Source organism: Dama dama, chromosome 4 (genome assembly GCF_033118175.1).
Source record: "Dama dama isolate Ldn47 chromosome 4, ASM3311817v1, whole genome shotgun sequence".
In the NCBI taxonomy this organism is placed as follows: domain Eukaryota; kingdom Metazoa; phylum Chordata; class Mammalia; order Artiodactyla; family Cervidae; genus Dama; species Dama dama.
This window is the reverse complement of record NC_083684.1, coordinates 44935098-44960104: the sequence shown is the minus strand read 5'-3', so window position 1 is coordinate 44960104 and position 25007 is coordinate 44935098. Positions and strand designations below refer to the sequence as shown.

The 25007-nt window shown below is 38.6% G+C and overlaps 1 protein-coding gene across 1 annotated transcript in view; it reads right to left on the bottom strand.

The window, feature by feature from the left end:
* The window catches only part of HYDIN (HYDIN axonemal central pair apparatus protein), a 501386-nt gene that overhangs the window by 197026 nt on the left and 279353 nt on the right, over nt 1-25007 (bottom strand). Inside the window, 2 exon segments of the mRNA XM_061138904.1 lie at nt 2117-2340; nt 6861-6979. Coding sequence (XP_060994887.1) covers nt 2117-2340; nt 6861-6979 — 343 coding nt within the window.

Here is a 25007-nt window from a genome sequence, read left to right as displayed (position 1 = left end):
TTCTTTTTTATTTCATTAATTTCCACTATAATCTTTATTATTTCCTTCCTTGTGCTTGCTTTGGATTTACTTAGCTCTTCTTTTTCAAGTTTCATAAGGTAGAAATTTAGGTTATTGATTTGAGATCTTTTTTCTTTTTAAATACAGGCACTCACAGCTATTAATTTCCCTCAAAGCACTACTTTTACCACATCTCATAAGTTTTGGTACTCTGTGTTCTGCTTTCATTTATCTCAAAGTATTGTGTAATATTTTTCTTTGCCCTATTGGTAATTTAGGTGTGTTTTTCAATTTCCACATATTTGTAAATTCTCTACATTTTCTTCTACTTTTGATTTTTCATTTTATTTCTTTCTAGTTGAAGAACACACTCTGCATGATTCAAATTATTTAAAATTTATTGAGACTTGCTTTATGGCCTAACACATGGTCTATTCTGGAAAATGCTCCAAGTGCACTTGTTGGGTGGCGAGTTCTACAGGTGTCTGTTAGGTCTAGTTGGTTTACAGTATTATTCAACTATTCTATTAAGATATTCTGGCGAGCTGTTCTATCCATTATTGAAAGGGGGGTAGGGACATCTCCATTTATTACTGTTTGGTTACCTATCTCTCTCTTCCATTATGTAAGCTTCTGCTTCATGCATCTTTGGGCTCTGTTGTTAACTGTGTCCATATTTATTCCCTCATAGCTCTGTAGGCTGGAAGTCTAAGATCAACATGTGGGCAGGGCTGGTTTCTTATGAGGAACTCTCTCTTTCGCTCGCAAATGGGTACCTTCTCCCTGTGTCTTCTCACAGTCTTTTCCTATTTGTGTATCTGTCCTAATGTCCTCTTCTGACAAGGACACCATTCATGTTAGATTAAGGCCCACTCATATGACCTCATTTTTCCTTAATTACTTCTTTAAAAGTCTTATCTCCAAGTGCAGTCACATTGTAAAGTACTGGGTGTTAAGACTTCAACATATGAATTTTGAGAGGATGTAATTCACCCTATAGCAGAGACAGTTAGGTGAAAGAACTGAGAAGAAATGGTAATCACCTTCAAGTCAGTCTTAAGATTCTACATTTTCAGTAGATAGCTTAAAATCAATAAGTTTTCCTAGGATCATTCAGGCCTCAGAAATGTGCCTGTCTCTTTTCTATGTCATCTCTAGACCTCAAGGGAGAGACTTCAGCTGTAGATGGAGTGAGGTCCTGCTAGGCTTCTGAACCAAAATAAGAGAGACTATTGACTAATTAACAACCTGTTGCTGTGGGAATCCAAATAGAATCTGCAATCTATTCTGAAGACATGAACTTCTAAAGCAACAGGAACCAAAGTTATAGGTCTGCCAACAGGCTGGTTACAGAAAACTTCTTTTTAAAACCTGAAGACAAACAGAGCAGCCGGAGAAGGCATCAAAAGATGTCTAGCACAAAAGTTGCAAGTGTCTAGCACTGGCTGACTGACACTATAAGTAGACTTTTATAATTCCTGGTGGCATTAGACGTAAGAGCATTTAAATAATTTCCTTAAAATAAAAACAAAAGATGGGAAAAAAACAAAAGGTGAAAGCTTAGAGGAACTATTAATAGGGTAACAGCCAAAGCTTAATCATAGAAGATGATTTTATCCAGGCGTTAGTAACTTACTTTCCCTAAACATAGTAAAACAGAGAGAGTAAGTAGAAACTAATTTAATTCTTTATTTTATAAGGTTATAATTTAAAGAAAAACTAGATCCCAAAAGAGCAACTGCATCCATGTTACAAGAAGTTATACATGTCTACTAGAGAAACACTGGTAGAAATTTAAAACACCCTTATATATTGACGTATTCATATCAACAAAGACAGATATCAATATTCAAGACATGATCTAGTTCGGGTTTTTAAAATAATTTTATGAGAGGATTTTATTTTTACATTTTATGTTTGTGCCTGGATTTTAAAAAGTAATCAGCAGGGAGTCAAATTGTTATTTTCAGATAGGTATCAATAGTGTTATTAACAGAAAATAAACATTCTGTCAACCTAGTAATTCTCCATTAATGTATAAGGTGATCTAGTTTTGAAGTTTAAGAAAGCATAGGTAAAAACTTCAGTTTCCATATTACTTGTAGAAGCAACTTACCTAATGGTCAATTTCACAGGCTCAGGTGACCCATTCACATTGACCAGGAACTCTTCTTCAAAGTGCCCTAGGATGGCAGAACTAAAGGAGATCTGGACAGCCTGGACTCCACTTGGTTCAATGATGCCTTCCTTGGGACTGAAAACAAAGCAGGCCCCCAGAGGTGAAACTGGAGGGATCACATTGAAGAGGGCATCAATGCTGCCTTTGTTGGATAGCACTGTCTGTATCAAAAAGACAAGAATGAAAAAAGTTAGCAACGGGACTGTGATTTATTTTCATATAAGCACCAACACAGAGACAGCTGCAGGAAGACAGCTCCAAAGAAAAACCTCAGGGGAAAAAAGAACAGTGTGATGTTTAAAGACAGGAGTCCCAAGCCAGAAAATAATTTTGTGTTTTTATCTCCTCTTTAAAATGGAGTTAGTCATATGTATTATACTTATGTTATAAAGACTGACCATAATCACATCTACTGAAGAAGAACCTTAAAATACCTTTTATTCTACCCATGAAATTATCAAGGGAAGGTAGGTCTTTCCCTTATACACATGAGAAGGCTGGGATTAAGTGACATGCTGAAAAGTAAAAATCAAGTCAGAATATAGGAGCAAGAACTATCTAAGCCTACCTTTATAATGTAGCTTGAAGAATGTAGATGAGATATAATTGTGGATTCCAGATTGCAAAGATTCTCTTTGTTGCACCATTAGATTTCATCCTATTGTGATACTTTCATCTCAAACTCTAATGGAGAGATAACTGTTTGGCAAGCTACTATTTTACTACAGAGAAGTTTTATTCCTATATATCAGTTTCTGGAACCAATTTGCTCATATTTGATTGCACACTAGGTGTGTGTAAAAAGCTCGTGCTTGGCATTTAGAGGCCTCTATGCTGGCTCTGTCTACTGCTCCTGCTGCCATTTGCCACAGTTGCTGCCGTGAACCTGTAGTACTGCCACACAGTTCTATCCCTGGACTTCTAGAACACAATCTCCATTCCTTGCCAATGTTTACACCTGAACAAGTGAACAGCCATTCTCTCTATGTAGTAAGTGCCCTCAACCTACACTCAACCTATCATTGGAGGAAAAAAAGAGGAGATAGGAACGATTCAAAAAGGTATGTGAGGCGTGTCAGGAACTGAGAAAGCCAAGAGAGAATTTCCAAAAGACGTTGAATGTGGACAGAGGTCAAGGAGAAAAAGCTTTGAGAAAATGCTACAGATATTTTATTTTTAATTGGGCCATCCCTGCCCTCGAAGAAGAGAGTAATTCCAATACAGCGTGACTGAGGAATCCAGAGCACAAATGTTTAGGGAGTGCACAGGTGCAGAGGAAATAGTGGTTGACTGTTCCAGACTGCTGTTTTGACAATATTACTGGTAAAAAGAGAAAATGGGGGTGGCAAAGCTGTAGGACGGTATGGTAGAGGAGATCTAGTCTATTTGTACTATTAAATGAGATAATGCATTCAAGGCCCAGATTAGATGTTTGAGGTTGTAATAAGAAAAGGGGACTAGGTAACCAAGGTAATAGGATTTGGGTGGGTGTAGGGGGTCCACTAGATTAGGTTGCCTCCTAAGGAGCAGAGAAGAAGGAATCAAGAGCACAAGTAGGATAGAGACAGGGGCCCTTGCGAAGGAAGATACTGCTCCTGCCAAGAGAAGATGGATGATTCACCACAAGATACCTGTTACTTGATGTTACTCATCTTTTTACGTTTATTTCCCATCTCCCTCGTTCTAAGTTCCTTGGTCATAGGAACCACATTTTGTTCTTTACTCCTTTTAAAAAGACCATGTAGAAAAGTTATTATGACCACGGTCTCAGAAGTCAAATGCCTGGGTTCAAATCCCAGCTTTTCCACTGACTTTACAAGCTGTGTGACCTTGCAGAACCTGCTTAGCTTCTCTGTGCCTATTTCTCTACCTGTAAAATATAAGTACTACTAACTTCTCAGATTGCCATGAAAATGAAATTTATTAATTTACGTTACTTTTAGACTAGTGAGTGGCAATGAGTGTTCATAAAGGACAGTGATTGATATTTATATACCCAGTGTTAAGCCAAATGAGTTTAAGATTTATCTGTGCTTAAGATGCAACTGATATGTACTAGTTAGTGGTAACACGAAAGCAACTCAAAGGTATTGGTGGTAACTTGAAGGACCTTTGTTCTCCTCTCTGAGCTGGTACAAGGACTGCCTTTACTGTTGTCTTACTCAGATTTTCTATAAGGGGCCAACTCTATTTTCAAGAATATGCGTTTCATTCTTCTCCCCCCTGACAAACCAGAAACTACTTATGTATACGGAATCCAGGAAATTGTTTGGCAGTACAATTCTGACATCTTCTGATTACTAGTAATGCTCTTACCCTGTAGTCCAACTCCTTGGAGAGGGGGAAATTTATAGAAGAACTTCACCTCTCATTTGTTTTTCTTCTAATTACACTGGGGAACAGTGTATACTCTTGGGGATTATTCTTTATGTATCTGCTAAGCTCAGCAATGACTAAGAGCAATAGCTAGTTATTCAAATTCGTCTCAAGCAGGTAATGTAATAAATTGAAACAGAGATGCAATGAGGCATCAGCATTAAATACGCAATGTGTGCAAAATATTCCTATAAGAAGCACCTTACCATGTCCTTCTCTGGCACTGCACAGCTCTCAAAACTGCCCAGTCTAATGCTCCACTCCATTTAACACTTATTTAGCTGGCTGTGGTTTGTTACTGTTCAAATGTGGGAGGGTGGGAAGTGAAGGGCTCAAGTACACTTCTCTTAAAATTTGTAAGAAAGTATTATTATATTCAGGCAAACCTTATCCATTTTGCATCAGAACTAAATGCTCTTTTCTGCTGCAGCACCTATAAGACACAGTCTTTAAGGTATAAGTGAAATTTAGTCTGGATAAATTACAGGCAGAATACCAATTCAATAAGAATTCATATCTGTTTCCCTCTAAATGACTATTTTTTTCAGAATGCAACACAGCAAAGTGCAACATGGTGGGTGTGCACTTTTCATTTTCTGATAGTCATGCAACTGATTACTTCATTTAAAGTGTGCTCTTAAGTATATTCCACGTCAACATGACGTTAACATCTCTATTTACCTTTCAAATCATCCCATTTGGGATATCGTTAACTCTGATGAATGTGATGACAAATGACACAGCAGGAAGCTCTCAACATCAGCTGGGCACTTACCTTCCACGCCAGGTTAGGCTGGGCTGAAAGGTGAGTTGCCTGTAGACCAGATTTGCCCATAATGAGATGCCAAGAGACTGACAAGCCAGCAAAGGACCTTCTCTTCCCCTAGGATGTCAGGCCCTAGCCACTCACTGCTCACTAACATTTCCAAGCTATGTGACCTTGCCAAGTTACTTAACAAATGTGGCAGAATGAAGCTGGCTGTTCACTGGACCTATATCCTCACCTTCCTGTGCCTATAGCTAGACTACATTTCCCAGTCACCCTCGCAGTCACAGAATGTGAACAAAAGCGATACGTGCCCCTGCTGGTGCTGCCTCCTATGAACACCTCTTGTGCGCATCCCTCCATGCTCCTTCTTCCACTGTCAGTGTGATACACGTGACACTGCCATCTTGCAAGTCACATGTGAGGGGTAGGGGTGGCAGAGCCATGAGATGGAAGGAGGCTGAGCTCCTGATCCTCCAGGAGGAGAGCCCTCTGCTGATGAGCAAGCCTGTCTGGGACTTTATGTTAGGAACAAAATAGATACGTTATTGTATTTGTTTGTTATGGTATGTAACATTACCTCCTCTAGCTTCCTCAGCTATGAAATGGGGACAGTCATTGTACCTACTTCATATGGCTTTTGTGAGGACCAAGAGAACTAATACATGTGAGGTCCACACACCTGAAGGGTGAGAATGTTGAATTAACTGCTATGCACCTCATATTTCTCATTTATAAAACAGGTACATAAAAATTAGAAATGACACATGCACATGTGGGCATGCACACATAACAGAGCGCAGAACCTGATGCCTGTTTGTCTCTCACTAAATGAATGCTTTTGTTTTTACATTTACAGAAATACAAACACAATTTAGGAATCTTTCCGCAATAACCTTTCTAGGTTATAGTTTTATATAGTGTAAACAAATGTCCTAGACACGAATTTAATGATGAAGCGACACTGAAGTAATTTTGATCCTCATGAACCCATGGGAACACCATGTAAAAAAATCATTTTCTATTTAATTGGAAAGACAAAACAGGGAGATAGCTTCCAGGAATCAGGATGATTGGTTTTTAAATCAGGGAAAATTAAATTAAAATTTTAAATTAGAGAAAACTCTGAAGTGTGAAAACAGCTATCCTCATTAGGACATTCTGGAAAATGTAACAGGTCCTCCATTCTCTCATCTGTAGGATTTATGTTGTCAGAGAACAAACATTAAACAGATAGGGAGATGTATTAATATTTATGGTGTCCCCCTTTGCAATTCATAAAATGATGCTGATAAAATCAATAAATTTATGAATTTGATGCCTTTTGTAAAGTTAGAAGGGCTAAAAGGGATGGAAAAAATTGCTTCCTTCAGTAAAACTGGGAGGGATGAAGAGGAATTTGATCATTTGGGGTCCAAATAGGTGTGAGTAACGGTAAAAAAAAATATGATAGCAAAAATTTCCTATCAATAAAAACACAAAAAATCAAACAAAAACAGCACATACTTTTGAGTCTCAATGAACAATCCTAATGTTTACCTCATAACAATGTACAGATCCAACAAAAACTTTTCCAATATCCAGCAACTCAAAGTTAAAATGAATCTTTGGTCCTATTCCTTCCCCTTTGATTCGGAGGGGCAGACGGATCTCTCGACCTGTAAAAACAATTCAGATTTTATTATCCTAAGTGATGCTCTATTACCCTAGATCACCCACAACTCCTTATTAACAAAACCAGTCAAGATTATTGCAACAGCACCCTGCAATGGACTGAGGGGATGTAATTTAACCAATGCTAAATAATTAGCTTATATTTAAGAAACAAAAATACTACTAGTTTCTTAACTTTCAGTTCAGCTCAGTTCATTCGCTCAGTCGTGTCCGACTCTTTGCAACCCCATGAATCGCAGCACGCCAAGCCTCCCTGTCCATCACCAACTCCCAGAGTTTACTCAAACTCATGTCCATCGAGTCGGTGATGCCATCCAGCCATCTCATCCTCCGTCGTCCCCTTCTCCTCCTGCCCCCAATCCCTCCCAGCATCAGGGTCTTTTCCAATGAGTTAACACTTCGCATGAGGTGGCCAAAGTATTGGGGTTTCAGCTTCAACATCAGTCCTTGCAATGAACACCTAGGACTGATCTCCTTTAGATCTTAACTTTAGAGGACAGCTTATATTGCAAGTGAGATTGATCTTTCAGTGGAAAAAAAATATTTTTTAAATTTAACCCCATATCTTAACTGTATCCTTAAATTTCTTACAAAGGAAAATAATTTCTCTAAATCAAAGAGAAATGATCTCTAAAATATGACCATAAGATGAGAGTTGACATGGGGCTCCAAGAGACTTGTTCACACTGATCTTTCCTAGATTTAGGAAGAGGCAGGGCATTAACAGATCTGAGTCCAGGAGTCTATCTGACCCTCACTTTACAGCTTCTTTCATGTAGAGGAAATGGAATCCAGACTTTATTTTCTTGGGCTCCAAAATCACTGCAGATGGTGACTGCAGCCATGAAATTAAGACGCTTGCTCCTTGGAAGAAAAGCTATGACCAACTGAGAAAGCATATTAAAAATCAGAGACATTAGTTTGACAGCAAAGGTCCGTCTAGTCAAAGCAATGGTTTTTCCAGTAGTCATGTATGGATGTGAGAGTTGGACCATAAAGAAGGCTGAGTGCTGAAAACTTGATGCTTTTGAATTGTGATGTTGGAGAAGACTCTTGACAGTCACTTGGACTGCAAGGAGATCCAACCAGTCCATTCTAAAGGAAATCAGTCCTGAATGTTCACTGAAGGACTGATGCTGAAGCTAAAACTCCAATACGTTGGCCACCTGATGTGAAGAACTGACTTATCCGAAAAGACCCTGATGCTGGGAAAGATTGAAGGCAGGAGGAGAAGGGGAAGAAACAGGATGAGATGGTTCGATGGCATCACCAACTTGATGGACATGAGTTTGAGCAAGCTCCGGGAACTGGTGATGAACAGGGAAGCCTGGCATGCTCCAGTCCATGGGGTTGCAAAGAGTTGGATATGACTGAGTGACAGAACTGAACTGAAATAGTATCCCTTACTACAGAGCCACAATGCATACAGAGCACAAGCCTTTAAAGTACTGACTGGTTTTGTTTCCCTTTTAAAATGAGGTATACCTGCATGATCATTATAAAATATTAAAAGGGAAAGTGGAAATTCTATCATAATTCCACCATACAAAGATAATAACTATTGTTATCACTTTGGGCCAATCCTTCCACATTTAATCTTATTTAAGAACTGTCAATGTAAATGAGAGCATAAGCTATGTATTATTTTTGGCCTCCATTTTTTTAACTTAATAATACATCTTATTGGCAAATACAGACTTAATTGAAGAAAGTAGGGAAAACCACTAGACCATTCAGGTATGACCTAAATCAAATCCCTTATGATTATACAGTGGAAGTGAGAAATAGATTTAAGGGACTAGATCTGATAATTCGCCTCAAGAACTATGGACGGAGGTTCGTGACATTGTACAGGAGACAGAGAACAAGACCATCCCCAAGAAAAAGAAATGCAAAAAAGCAAAATGGCTGTCTGAGGAGGCCTTACAAATAGCTGTGAAAAGAAGACAAGTGAAAAGCAAAGGAGAAAAGGAAAGATATTCCCAATTGAATGCAAAGTTTCAAAGAATAGCAAGGAGAGATAAGAAAGCCTTCCTCAGCGATCAATGCAAAGAAACAGAGGAAAACAGCAGAATGGGAAAGACTAGAGATCTCTTCAAGGAAATTAGAGATACCAAGGGAACATTTCATGGAAAGATGGGCTCAATAAAGGACAGGAATGGTATGGACCTAACAGAAGCAAAAGATATTAAGAAGAGGTGGCAAGAATACACAGAAGAACTGTACAAAAAAGATCTTCATGACCCAGATAAACACGATGGTATGATCACTACCTAGAACCAGACATCCTGGAATACAAAGTCAAGCTGGCCTTAGGAAGCATCACTACAAACAAAGCTAGTGGAGGTGATGGAATTCCAGTTGAGCAATTTCAAATCCTGAAAGATGATGCTGTGAAAGTGTTGCACTCAATATGCCAGCAAATTTGGAAAACTCAGCAGTGGCCACAAGACTGGAAAAGGTCAGTCTTCATTCCAATCCCAAAGAAAGGCAATGCAAAGAATGCTCAAACTACCACACAATTGCACTCATCTCACACACTAGTGAAGTAATGCTTAAAATTCTCCAAGCCAGGCTTCAACAATACGTGAGCCGTGAACTTCCAGATTTTCAAGCTGGATTTAGTAAAGGTAGAGGAACCAGAGATCAAATTGCCAACATTGGTTGGATCATCAAGAAAGCAAGAGTTCCAGAAAAACATCTATTTCTTCTTTATTGACTATGCCAAAGCCTTTGACTGTGTGGATCACAACAAACTGTGGAAAATTCTGAAAGAGATAGGAATACCAGACCACCTAACCTGCCTCTTGGGAAATCTGTATTCAGGTCAGGAAGCAACAGTTAGAGCTGGACTTGGAATAACAGACTGGTTCCAAATAGGAAAAGGAGTACGTCAAGGCTGTATATTGTCACCCTGCTTGTTTAACTTATATCCAGAGTACATCATGAGAAATGCTGGTCTGGATGAAGCACACGCTGAAATCAAGATTGCTGGAAAAAATATCAATAACCTCAGATACACAGATGACACCACCCTTATGGCAGAAAGTCAAGAGGAACTGAAGAGCCTCTTGATGAAAGTGAAAGAGGAGAGTGAAAAAGCTGGCTTAAAACTCAACATTCAGAAAAGTAAGATCATGGCATCTGGTCCCATCACTTCATGGCAAATAGATGGGGAAACACTGGAAACAGTGACAGACTTTATTTTCTTGGGCTCCAAAATCATTGCAGATGGTGACTGCAGCCATGAAATTAAGATGCTTGCTCCTTGGAAGAAAAGTTATGACCAAACTGGACAACATATTAAAAAGCAGAGACATTACGTTGACAACAAAGGTCCGTCTAGTCAAAGCTATGTTTTTTTCAGTAGTCATGTGTGGATATGAGAATTGGACTATAAAGAAAGCTGAGCACCGAAGAATTGATGGTTTTGAACTGTGGTGTTGGAGAAGACTCTTGAGAGCCCCTTGGACTGCAAGGAGATCAAACCAGTCCATCTTTAAGGAAATCAGTCCTGAATATTCACTGGAAGAACTGACGCTAAGACTGAATCTCCAACACTTTGGCTTCCTGATGCGAAGAACTGACTCATTTGAAAAGACCCTGATGCTGGGAAAGATTGAAGGCAGAAAGAGAAGGGGATGACAGAGGATGAGATGGTTGGATGGCATCACTGACTCAATGGACATGAGTTTGAGTAAACTCCGGGAGTTTGTGATGGACAGGAGGCCTGGCGTGCTGCAGTCCATGGGGTGGCAAATGTCAGACATGACTGACCGACTGAACTGAACTGACTGAAGACATCTGGAACATTTTTACATATCATCACCTAAAGATGTACTAAATACTTTTAACCAGTCCCTTCTGTGGATATTTAAGTGTTTCCAACTTCTCATTACAACATATAGTGTAATTAATGTCATTGAATACATTTATGATCAGTTTCCTATATTTTCTTTAAGCACTTGAAGGCATCATGCTAGTCTTTCTTGTCTTCTACCATTTCTGTTGAGAACTCAGTTGATTGTCTTTTTGCTCATTTGAGATAATATGTCTTTTTCTCTGACTGCTAAGGTTTTCTTTGTCTTTCCACAGTTTTACTATAATATTCTCGTGGTTAGGATGTATCCTTTGTGAGATTTACTGCATTTTTTGAATCTATGGATGAATATCTTTCAACAATTTGGAAAAGTTTAAAGTCATTATCTCTTCAAATTGCTTATGCTCCATTTTCCCATTTCTTTACACACACACACACACACACACACACACACACACACACACACAAGCTTTTTGCCTCATTCCCCTCAGTTCTTATGCTCTTATCTTCATTTTGTCCTTACATGCTTTAGTGTACTGGTTATTTTCTTTTTCTAATTTCCAGTTTACAAAATCTACCTCTGGCTGTAACAGGCTATTAAATTCATCTACTGAGTTCTTAATTTGTCATCATAGCTTTTCAGTGCAAGACTTCCTAATGGATTTTTTGTAATTCCCAGGCTTCTGCTCAATGTTTTCAGTGAGAACATTTAAAAAAAATCTGTGTCTGAAAAATTCTATTACTTGGCTCTCTATGGGTTTGTTCCCATTGTTTATCTTAATATTACATCAGATTGTGTTACCTCCTTATATACCTGGTTATTTTTAATGGAGGGCTGATCAGTGTACATAAGAAACTGTAGATATAATTTGAAACCCTCAGAAGATGTTATCTTCCTCCAGGAACTGGGTGGTAACTAGGGGATATTAGTGATCCCAGATAACCAAATCTAACCACTGGCAGCAAGAGTCTAGGACAGAATTAAGCCCTGCACCAAATCACTGAAGTAACTATTTTCTCAATTCTACCAAGAAGGGCACGTAGTGAGGACCATCCTACCTACAGAAGAGAAGTTAAATTTCTCATATATAAAAGATACCTTAGAACATCAGGGATTAATTATCTCTTGGAACCTTGGTGGGGAAGCATCTTAATCAAATCTGTACCTGAAAAATGATCCAAAGTTGAGCTCTAGTTCTTTTAAGGACTTATTTCTAGTCCCCACTTTACTGGTTCCTACCTTTATGCATGGGGGGTTTCCAGGGCCCTTTCTCCTTGGGCATCCCATGAGCTCCTATGTTTTCTCTCCTGACTCCATTTAATTTTTCAGTCTTTGCAGCATCTGCCCAAAGCCAGTGTCACTAAGGATAAAGAGGCCCCCCCAGATCTGATCGTTTTGGTTTCTTTCTTTTCATGGATCTTGACCTACAAATCCTTCAGTGTCTTGGCAGCTCTCTTTTGTTTTCTAAACAAGTTTAAAAAAATATTTTTTCCTGTTCTTTCATTCTTTTAGTTGCTCTGAGATTGTGTGTATGTGAGAGTGAGACTGAGGAAGTTAATCTAAATTACCCAGCTCACCACAATCGGAAGTAGAATGCCAGAACAAAAGGATGCACATTTGGTAGTTTGAGAGCTATGGCTATATTGTCTTCCAGAATGGTTGCATTAATTTACACATAAACATCAACAGTATTAACAGTGTTGAATAGTTTCTGTCTCTCCATGTTCTCCCTCAAAAATCAATGCTCTAAATATTTGATAATTTAATAGTTTTCCTTAAATTTATACCACTATAATTTCAAACTATTTAAGGAAAAATTATGTATTTGCTCTGCATGTAACATTTTAAACATCTGAAATAATTTTGATGCTCCATTAAATGTGATTTTCAATATTAGAGCAAATACTTTTTGAACAACCAAGTGACATTATTAGTTATTAATTAATTTATTATCATTATAACTCCTTGTGATATTTTATGTTTCATTGTCTTCTATTGCTATTTAGGTTCTGTATCTTTAACATCTTCTCTCCATGACTATCTTTTTAAAAACAAGGACATTTGTCTCTGAGCTTCCCAGGTGGCACAGTGGTAAAGAATCTACCTGCCAATGCAGGAGCCGCAGGAGACATGGGTTCCATCCCTGGGTCAGGAAGATCCCCTAGAGAAGGAAATGGCAACCCACTCCAGTATTCTTGCCTGGGAAATCCCATGGATAGAAGAGTCTGGAGGGCTACAGTTCATGGGGTCCAAGGAGTCAGACACAACTGAGCATACACACACGCACACACATATCTGTCCCCTCTAGTGCTTGGCAACACAGTGGTCATTAGGCAAGGATTGCTTTGATTACAAGAAATAAGAGCAATTTTAGCAATATTTGGGACAGTTGATTTATTCAAAGGGTCCCCCCAATCCATGTGATCCCTGGAAGTACTGATCAGATGCTAGTTTGACAACACTCTAGAACATCAGTAAAAATTTCAGAGAACCCAAACCTTATTACCCTACTCCATTATTTTAGAGTTTTAATCTTCAAACCTGTTGTGAAGGCAGTGATTTGTACTCCCTGGTCAAGAGAAAAGTATTTTGACAGAGATCCAACTTTCAGAATGGCAAAGAAAGAAAACTGCAAATGTATTGTGAAATAAATTGCAAGCCTATTCATTATTGTCAGGCTTAAAGCTTTCCCAATCTGTTACCTTGACTGCCTTCCTTTTTTTTTTTTTTTTTAAAGAAAAAAAAGGAGATGTGTAATAATAAAGCAGGAGCCAATGTTTCTTTGGGAATTATTAATTACTTCAAAGGTGACTGTCTTATTTGTAGCTAGCCATTTCCCTAACCCAGGGCAGAATAGGAGTAAAATAATACCCAGACTTGCATTTGCAAGAGTTAATTTAAATTTTAGTGTTACATTACAAATGCTACATTTCCACAAGATTTTCGAAGCAGGGCAAAAGGCAGCAAGGTAGACAAGCCTGCAGGAACTAGAAAGCTCTAAGGACAGATTCCTTAACAAAAGATCAAAATATTACAATATTTTTAAAATAGGGAAGCTTCTCATTTATGATTACAGTGTTCTGGTTTCACAGCTGAGAAGCAGGGAGATGTGCTATAAAACCTCTTTCCCAGCCCTAAAATCTGTGAATGCACTAGACTACATTGTATCAAACACCAGAAAATGTTACCCTGGGCTTTCAAAAACCTGCCATCTAAAATATACTAGATGTTCAATATGATACTTGAGCTCCATTCTTGTGCAATGAGACAAGAAAAGGGGGGGAAAATGTATAATTGGAAAGAACAAATCCTCATTACTAACATTTTAGGATGATCTTACCTGAAAAATCCTAAAGAATCTATAAACACTTTTTAAAATTAATAAGACAGTAAGATTGATGTTTACCAAATTAATACACAAAAATCAACTGCATTTCTATAGAGAGTCAAAAATTAACTTTTAAGATATTGTTTAAAACAGCAACAAAAATATAAAATACCTAGGAATAAATCTAATAAAATATACTTAAGACCTTCAAGGAACAAATTGTAAAACTTTACTGAAAGATATTAAGAAAGATCTAAATAAATGGAGAACTAGGTTATGTTTTGAAGAGAAGATTCAATGTTATAAAATTGTCAAGTTTTCTCTAACTGATCTAAATCTATAATTTTACTGTGCTACTAAACAAAATGCCAGCAGGCAGAATTTGATGGTTCTTTATAAAATTTAAATGTAAAACTCAAAGGGCCAATATTAACCAAGACATTTCTAAAGATACACAAAGTGAGGGGACTTGCATATATTAAAATCTATTATAAATACATTGTAATTAAGAGGATGTGGTATTGAGGCAAAAAGGACAAAATAACTGAGGAGATAGAATACAAAACTCAGAATAAATGCACACATACATGTAAATTTGACTTATGACAGAACAGGTGCTGAGAATCAGTAGGAAAGATGGACTACATAGTATAAAGAGCTAAAACAACTGGGCACCAACATAGGATCTGTGGTAGGCCAAATAATGGCCCCAAAGATTACCACGTCCTAATTCCTGGAACCTATAAACATTACCTCATACCACAAAAGGGTGAATACTATCTTACATGACAAAAGATGTGATTAAGGATATTATCCTGGATTATCTTGACTATGTGTGTGCTCAGTCACCTAGGTATGTCCAACTCTTTGCGACCCATGGACTGTAACCCACCAGGGTCGGTCCATGACATTTTAAAGACAAGAATGCTGGAGTGGGTTGCCATTTCCTCCTCCAGAGAATCTTCCCAACCCAGGGATCAAACTCGCGTCTACTGTGCATCCTGCACTGGCACTTGGATTCTTCACCACTGAGCCCCCTGGGAAGCCTCTATCCTGATTATCATAGCTTAAAAGTTGTCTTGAAATCAAATCATAGTAGCCTTCCAACTTTATTCTTCTATCCCAAAGTTGTTTTGGTACAATTCTAAATGCTTTGCATTTCCATATGAATTTGAGAATAAGTTTGTCAATTTCTATCAAAAAAAAGCAACTTGGATCTTAATTTGAATTGCATTGAATCTATAAATGAATTTTGGAGAAAAATGACATCTTAATATTTAATTTACCTATATTAACAAGGTACAGTTCTTCATTCAATTTTGTCTTTAATTTCTCTCAGCAATGTTTTAAAGTTTTCCACATCTTCTGTCAAGTTTATCTTTAAGTAATTTGTATTTCTTAATGCTTTTGTAAGTAATATTGCTTTTTTAAGAATTCAATTTCCCATTGTTCTCTGTCTAGAAACACAATTGATTTATCTCTATATAAATCATTTCCTGCAACTTTGCTACACACTTACTTTTTAGTCCACAATGAAACAGATGCTCTCTAGCACCCTCTCCAGATTTCAATGCAATAAAACATAGATGAAACCCAAGAACCCACATTTTTAATGAGCAGCCAGAGTGACTCAATGCAGATTCTCTAAGAACGCTATCTCAAGAAATATATAAACACTGTTAACTACATTAACTTCTGACAACAGGGCAGAGTAAGCTGACTCAGCACATCCTTTCACTTTAAATACAAAAAGAACTTATTAAAAGTATGACAAACATGTAGCTTTAATACTTATCCAAGTCTAAAAAGAAGAAAGAGGAATTTATCAACTGCTAGAAATAAAAAATTCATGTGCCAAGCAGGAGACCTGGGTTTGATCCCTGGGTTAGGAAGATCCCCTGGAAAAGGAAATGGTAACCCACTCCAGTATTCTTGCCTGGGAAATCCCATGGACAGAGGAGCCTCGTGGGCTACAGTTCATGGGGTCATCAAAGAGTCGGACACGACTTAGTGACCGATTTTCATTTTCACTTTCAGAAATTAAAAAAAGAACTCAGAGATTTGTAAAGTATATACAATCTTCTGATGTAATGGCTTCAGTTTAAGTGCCCTCACAGAAACAGGGCATATGGCTATGCGCCCATCTGGGAATGAGGAACTAAACTTAGATCCTTGCATAAGTCCAGGGCCTTGGAAAGGATGCCTCTTTCCAAAAAGAGAACTAGAAAAATTCTACCTTTGGGTCTAGGGAGGTAGTGATGAAGCCTGTCCTCTACCCTGCAGTCTGAATAAGGGAAAGACACCCCTGCTAGAACTCAAAGTCCCATGTATAGGTACAGGATCCAAATTTACACTATATTATAGATGAAAGGACTGATACTGAAGCAGAAATTCCACTACTTTGGCCACCTGATGTGAAGAACTGACTCATGTGAAAAGACCCTGATGCTGGGCAAGGTTGAAGGTGGGAGGAGAAGGGGACGACAGAGGATGAGATGATTGGATGGCATCACCAACTCAATGGACCTGAGTTTGAGTAAGCCCCAGGAGGTGGTGATGGACAGGGAGGCCTGGCATGCTGCAGTCCATGGGGTCGCAAAGAGTTGGACACAACTGACCAACTGAACTGAAATGATAGGTGAAAGATTGAATGCAGAAGGAGAAGAGGGCATCAGAGGATGAGATGGCTGGATGGCATCACCAATGCAATGGACATGCACTTGGGCAAACTTCAGGAGATGGACAGGAACAGGGAGGTCTGGTGTGCCATGGGGTTGCAGAGTTGGACACAACTGGGCAACCAAACAGCAACATAAGTGAAAGAATTAGACGCTGAGAAAATAAAAGTTGCAAGGTCTTGAAGAAATAAAAAATTGTTCTGAAGGACCATTCATGATCTAGTACTCATGCTGTGCTAAGTTCGTTTGGGTTGCTATAATAAAATACCATAGACTGTGAGGGTTAAACAGCAAGCACTTATTTCTCAGTTCTGGAGGCTGGGAAGTCCAAGATCAAGGTACTGGCAGATTCAGTGTATGGTGAGAGCTTGCTTCCTGGTTCACAGATGCTATCTTCTCACTCACATGGAAGAAGGGACAAGGGAGCTTTCTGGGGTCTCTTTTATAAAGGGCACTAACCACATTCATGAAGAGTCTGCCCTCACGTCCTAATCACATCCAAAGGTACTACCCGCCAATTACCATAACAATGAGTACTAACTATATTTCAAAATATGAATTTGGGAGTGAGGGGGAAGGGAAACAAACATTCATTCCACAGCACATGATAAAGATGAGCTAACAACACCTATGTTTCAAGTCATCTGAAGAATCAATTCAACATGAGGAAAATCAGTGGTTATCACAAACATGTAAAATAGTATTGCAAAAGTTTGAGATAATAGAAAAGTCTAACATGTAGCATTGTCAAATTCTTTAAAGATGTAGATGAAGAAATAGAAACCATGTGAAGGAGATAAATGAAAGTATTGAAACCAAATAGAACTTCTAAAACTGAAAAGCCAAATAGATGAAATAAAAACTAAATAAATGGAGTAGAAATAGCTGAAGAGTCAACTGGAAGAAAAATCTTAGAGAAAACCCAGAATGTATCATAGAAGGAAAAAATGTGAAGGAGGGACTTCCCTGATGATCCAGTGGTTAAAACTCCATGCTTTCATTGAGGGGGACAAAAAGAAAAAAAAAAGAAAGGAGAAGTGAAAAGAATTTTTGATTCCATGGGAAAGAAATATATATAAAAGAATTTCCAGAAGGAGAAAACTGAGATAATGAGATGAAAACACTGAAGAGATAACTGCTGATAATTTTCCAGAATTGATGAAAGGTACTTATATTAAAGAAGCATACCAAGTTTGAAGCAGGATAAATAAAGGTAAATCCATCTAAGTGAAATTGTAGAACACCAAAGCATAAAGTAATTCTTAATAGTAATCTGATAAAAAAAAAAATAACCAAAAGAGATGACAATTGGACTGCAGGAGATTTCTCATCTCAATAACTGAATCCACTGTTCATGCCACAAGGAAGCAAGCAGCCACATGGAGAGGCCACAATAGGGCTTGCAGCAAACAGAACCTGGTGAGGGCCCTGCGAACAACTAGAATCAAGTGCCAGATATGGATGAGCTAAAAAATGCTATCAGCCTCTACTTTCAAGCTTGCCTAGTTGTTCTCATGTGGAGCAAATAGTGCACCCTTTGCTGAATCCTAAATCACAAATCTATGAGCAAAATAAGTGATTGCTAGTTGCTTTAAACCACTAAATTGAGGGTAGTTTGTTATGCATCAAAAGATAAACAGAACAAAGTGACTTAAGCAAATGAGGGTTTTTATTTTGCTCACATAGGACACTATGGATTTGGGGGAGGATAGGATTTTAGGGGATTAGGACATGCTGCTGTTACTGACGATGATTAATAAGGATGAAAATGAAAATAAACATTGATTTGATGGTTACTTTCTCTTCATGTTCATGAACTATACAATTGTATTTACTATAGGTTTTAAATAAGTTTTAATATATAGTGTAGCTAATCCTCCCACATTATTCTTGTTGAATTTTCTAGGCAATCATAAATTTATTTCTTCCCTAAAGGAGTTTTAGAATGAACCTAATTAAAATAAAACAAAACACCTTACTGATATTATCACTGGGATCATGTTGCATTTACAGGGAGAACTGACTTATTTATAATGTTGATTTTCCTGACCAAAACCATAAGCATTTCTAGTCAAGCTTTCTTAAATTTGCGTAAGTATAAAAGATGATACTGGTATATTATTCTCTGTATTTTTCTTTATGTTTGAAATATTTGATAACTGAGAATGTAATTTAAAGTACCTGATTAAGAAAATAGTTTCACGTTCGTAGGAATAATACACCTTATATTATCATCAGGGTGCAATCTGATGAGTTTTGAGAAAGACAACTTACAACTATGTAGAGTATCACTCACATGAAAGTGAAAGTGAAAGTGTTAGTCGCTCAGTCATGTCTGACTCTTTCACGACCCCATGCACTATAACCTGCCAGGGTCCTCTGTCCATGGGATTTTCAGGCAAGAATACCGGAGTGAGTTGCCATTTCCTTCTCCAAGGGATCTTCCTGTCACAGGGTTCGAACCCATGTCTCCTGCATTGGCAGGTGGATTCTTTATCCCTGAGCCACCAGTACTCTGAAAAGCCCAAAACCTTTTTTTTTTTTTTAATTCTTTTTTTTTTTTTTTTATTAGTTGGAGGCTAATTACTTCACAACATTTCAGTGGGTTTTGTCATACATTGATGTGAATCAGCCATGGATTTACACGTATTCCCCATCCTGATCCCCCCTCCCACCTCCCTCTCCACCCGATTCCTCTGGGTCTTCCCAGTGCACCAGGCCGGAGCACTTGTCTCATGCATCCCACCTGGGCTGGTGATCTGTTTCACCATAGATAGTATACATGCCGTTCTTTTGAAATATCCCACCCTCACATTCTCCCACAGAGTTCAAAAGTCTGTTCTGTATTTCCGTGTCTCTTTTTCTGTTTTGCATATAGGGTTATCGTTACCATCTTTCTAAATCCCATATATATGTGTTAGTATGCTGTAATGTTCTTTATCTTTCTGGCTTACTTCACTCTGTATAAGGGGCTCCAGCTTCATCCATCTCATTAGGACTGGTTCAAATGAATTCTTTTTAATGGCTGAGTAATATTCCATGGTGTATATGTACCACAGCTTCCTTATCCATTCATCTGCTGATGGGCATCTAGGTTGCTTCCATGTCCTGGCTATTATAAACAGTGCTGCGATGAACATTGGGGTACACATGTCTCTTTCAGATCTGGTTTCCTCAGTGTGTATGCCCAGAAGTGGGATTGCTGGGTCATAAAAACCTTTTTAATGACTTGAGTAATTTAATTTTCTCTTTCCTAAACCTCCATTCTTTAGTTTAATTAGGATAAACCTCAAAAGTCCCAAATTGTGTTAAACACTCAGATGTTTCTCTTGGGGTGCACAGGGTGAAAACAGACTGTGAGGTTTCACCATAATTGGGCCTTTCAAGGAAGCGGGTACATCTGGAGTCACTTCCACCATGGTGCGTTCCTGAATTTGACTCTGAAGCACCTGTTAACCATGTTCTCTAGCAATATACTTCACAGTTTAAATCAGGAAGTGTTAACTTCCTTTGAAGTTCAGTTCAGTTCTGTTCAGTCGCTCAGTCATGTCCGACTCTTTGCGGCCCCATGAATCGCAGCACGCCAGGCCTTCTTGTCCATCACCTACTCCCAGAGTTTACTCAAACTCATGTCCATCGAGTAGGTGATGCCATCCAGCCACGTCATCCTCTGTCGTCCGCTTTTCCTCCTGCCCCCAATCCCTCCCAGCTTCAGGGTCTTTTCCAATGAGTCAACTCTTCCCATGAGGTGGCCAAAGTATTGGAGTTTCAGCTTCAACTTCAGTCCTTCCAATGAACACCCAGGATTGATCCCCTTTAGGATGGACTGGTTGGATCTCCTTGCAGTCCAAGGGACTCTCAAGAGTCTTCTCCAACACCACAGTTCAAAAGCATCAATTTTTCGGTGCTCAGCTTTCTTCACAGGCCAACTCTCACATCTATACATGACCACTGGAAAAACCAAAGCCTTGACTGGACGGACGTTTGTTGGCAAAGTAATGTCTCTGCTTTTTAATATGCTGTCTAGGTTGGTCATAACTTTCCTTCCAAGGAGTAAGCGTCTTTTAATTTCATGGCTGCAATCACCATCTGCAGTGATTTTGGAGCCCCCCAAAATAAAGTCTGCCACTGTTTCCACTGTTTCCCCATCTATTTCCCATGAAGTGACGGGACCAGATGCCATGACCTTAGTTTTCTGAATGTTGAGCTTTAAGCCAGCTTTTTCACTCTCCTCTTTCACTTTCGCCAAAAGACTTTTTAGTTTCTCTTCACTTTCTGCCATAAGGGTGGTGTCACATGCATATCTGAGGATATTGATAATTCTCCCAGCAATCTGGATTCCAGTTTGTGCTTCTTCCAGCCCAGCATTTCTCATGATGTACTCTGCATATAAGTTAAACAAGTAGGGTGACAATATACAGCCTTGACATACTCCTTTTCCTATTTGGAACCAGTCTGTTGTTCCATGTCCAGTTATAACTGTTGCTTACTGACCTGCATACAGGTTTCTTAAGAAGCAGGTCAGGTGGTCTGCTATTCCCATCTCTTTCAGAATTTTCCACAGTTTGTTGTGATCCACACAGTCAAAGGCTTTGGCATAGTCAGTAAAGAAGAAATAGATATTTTTCTGGAACTCTCTTGCTTTTTCGACGATCCAGTGGATGTTGGCAATTTGATCTCTGGTTCCTCTGCCTTTTATAAAACCAGCTTGAAATCTGGAAGTTCACAGTTCATGTATTGCTGAAGCCTGGCTTGGAGAATTTTGAGCATTACTTCACTAGTGTGTGAGATGAGTGCAATTGTGCGGTAGTTTGAGCATTCTTTGGGATTTCCTTTCTTTGGGACTGGAATAAAAACTGACCTTTTCCAGTCCTGTGGCCACTGCTGAGTTTTCCAAATTTGCTGGCATATTGAGTGCAGCACCTTCAAATAAAGTTCTCATATGGTGATTCAAACCAAATATGTGTGGTTTCCCTTCGAGTTTTTTTTTTTAAAGGGTAATCTTTAAATTAGGTATTTAAAGGAAAAGTACTTTTCCTATTCCACAGGAAAGTCAAGATAGATGAAATATCAGCTTTGAGACCTAGATCAAACCACCAGCAAGTTTTTATAAATATCTAATATACACATTTAACCACTTCTAAGAAAATCTAAAAATTTTAAATGAAAAAAATTCAGTATCAGATTAACTGGAAAGGTCTTAATAATGTTCTGTTTGCCATATTCAGGTCTGAGCTGGTCACTCCCCACTTAGAGCCCTTCGGGGATTCCCTGCTCCCTGAGGATGAAGTCTGAGCTTCTTAGTCTGCCAGTCAAGGGCAGGCCTCTGTGAACTGGTTGCCACCTACTATACACCAGCCTACAGCTTCATTTCCTGCCCCTGCCTGTCCCCTCCCAAGTCTCAGTTTCTCTCTGATTCACACCCTAAAGAACTTACAATTCTTTGTCATTTCATGCTTGTCATATTTTTACATAGTGTTTTCCTGTGCCTCTCATGCCGAGGCCCTCCTTTTTTTTCCACTTGACTAATACGTTCAAGGGTCACTTTCTCCGGGACCTTCCATGCAAACTGCAAGACAGAGCTATTCTTTTCAATAATTTTCATTCATTCACTGTATGGCATTACATAACTGTTAGTTTCTATGTCAGTTCCCCCCACTCCGTCCTATGCTTTCTGAGGGCAGGAGCTATGCTTTTGTACATCTTTGTACTCGTGGTGCCCAGTTATAGAAGCTTTCAAATGAAGAAAAAGTTGCAGTTGGAGATGGGGATTAAATTTCATGTATCCCAAGAGGCCTCCCTCAAGACCAATGACATTGGCCTTCGCTGCTACTTCCTGTCTCTGAACACACATTCACATAATGGAATACTTTACAACAATGAAGATGAAATGCAACTAGAGCTACAAGCAGCAACGTGGATGAGACATGTAGATTGATTCCAATTATGCACATTCCAAAAGTAGGCAGTACTAAATTGTAATATTTAGCTACAATACACAGGAATATAAACTATAAGTGAAAGCAAGGAGATCATGATCATGAAGGAAAAAATAATGATTACCTAGGGGGAAGTTGGAGTGAAGGGAATATGACGGGGAAGGAACACACAGGAGCCTAACGAAGGTTCAAAATATTCTATTATTGATCTTGGTGACAATTACATAATGTATGCTCTGTAATTATTTGTTACACTGTACTTGCATGTATATTAGTTCTCCAATGCTGCTACAACAAACGACCACAAATTTAGTGGCTTAACATATAAACTTATTCTCTTAAAAGTTTGGTAGGTCCAAATCCAAAATGGGTCTCACTGGCTTAAAATCAAGGTGTTGGCAGGGCTGTGTTCCTCTCTGGAGGGTCTAGGAGAAAACACCTTTTCTTGCCTTACCTATTTCCTAGAGGCTGCCTGAATTCTTTGGCCTTTCTAGCTTCAAAGGCAGAAATGGCTGGTATAATCTTTCATACAGGGCAGCATTCTGACACTGAGACTGATATTTCGGCCTCCCTCTTGAACATTTGTCATTAATATTGATTGAGTCACCCAGGACAGTTTCCATACCTTAAGGTTAGCTCATTAGTAACCTAAACTCCATTTTCTACCTTAATTCCCCTTTGCCATGCAATGTAAAATATCCACAGATATTGAGGACATGGACATCTTGGAGAGGCCATTACTCTGCCTACCACAGCACACAATATGTACATTTCTGAATCTGTGCTCTACTTCTCAGTGACAAAAGGTTAGAAGTAACATTTGGTATATAAACACAAAGAATTCCTATACAACCACGAAAAAGAATGACCCTTTTAAACTTAGTATTATGGAATAATCTCTAAGAAGCATTTTAAAAGTAGTGTTAGAACTACTGTGTAAAGTATGCTGTCATTTCTGCAAAAAAGTAAGAGGAAAAGCATATCTGTATGTTTCTCATTTTATGTGCTCAAACTATATATGAAAACAAAATTAAAGCAAGGGAAGGAGCTTTTCTATTTGCCTAAGAAATATTTCTTAGTGACCTAAAATCAGGAGGTTTCACCAACCCTTTGAAGATAATAGTAAGGAATCAGCGCTAGTCCTTGAAAAGACACACAGAATTGCATGGAATTTAGAGAAGATAATATGGAATTACTATGCAAATAAAACCCTTTCCTGGCAATCATATCTTTAAATAAATCACTAACAAAATAAAAAAGAATGTCATGCAGATGGAAAATTACACCATTCACTTCACCCAGGATGTGAATTCTGTGGCAGAATTCAGAATTGCAAAGAAAACAATAGATAAATACAATTAGTTATGTAATGTTTGGGAACCTCCTGGAGAGCAGCCAGCCCCCTGGAATAAGGCCAAGCACGATGACATCCCAGGGGAGCCATCGATGGGAGGGAGATCCCAGCACCTGTTATGTGGGGGCCACTGGACCATTTCCAGCCTATGTCTGAACACTAATGTACCAATATTTCCTCCAGATCCACTAAGAATTCTGGGGTAGATGATGCTGATCTGAAGCATGGAAACAGGTCAATCCAGAAATTTGTAGTGCATTCTACATTCATCCTAGTGCCATCTTGAGAATCCTGCATCCATGTGCAAGGGAGAGACTGGATCAAACTAGGATTCATTCACTCATTCATTCATTTGTTTTCACTTATCTGCTCATTCATTTAATCAGTATTTACTGAGCGGCTTTATCTTTCAAGTACTAACAGTGTAAGACACAAAAGTTTTTAAAACAGGTAAAATATACTGTTTTGCTTAGGAATTAATACATAGGTGGTAATACACAAAAATAAGAAAATGACTATCATAAAAGTCAAGGTGATGGCTACATCCAGGGGAGGTGAGGGAAATATCATCAGGAAGGGACACATACCTAGGGTAAGTGGAAAATGGCACGGTCTTGGGTTGGGCAGTCCATTCTAAACTGCCTGACCCCTGTACACAAAGAGAAGAGTGACTGTATAGATATGAACTGGAAACGTACTGGTTATAACAGAATAGTGGAATTTTTGCACTTCGGGATACTAATGATTGTGCACTCTTATTACTCTCCCTCCAAGTCTTAAATAACCACCACAGCCATATTCCTGGGAGACCTACAAAGAGGTAAGTAGCACAAGCTATCCTGAAAATTAAGTCCATTTTCTCTCTCTTTTTTTTTTTTTGTAAGTCACATAT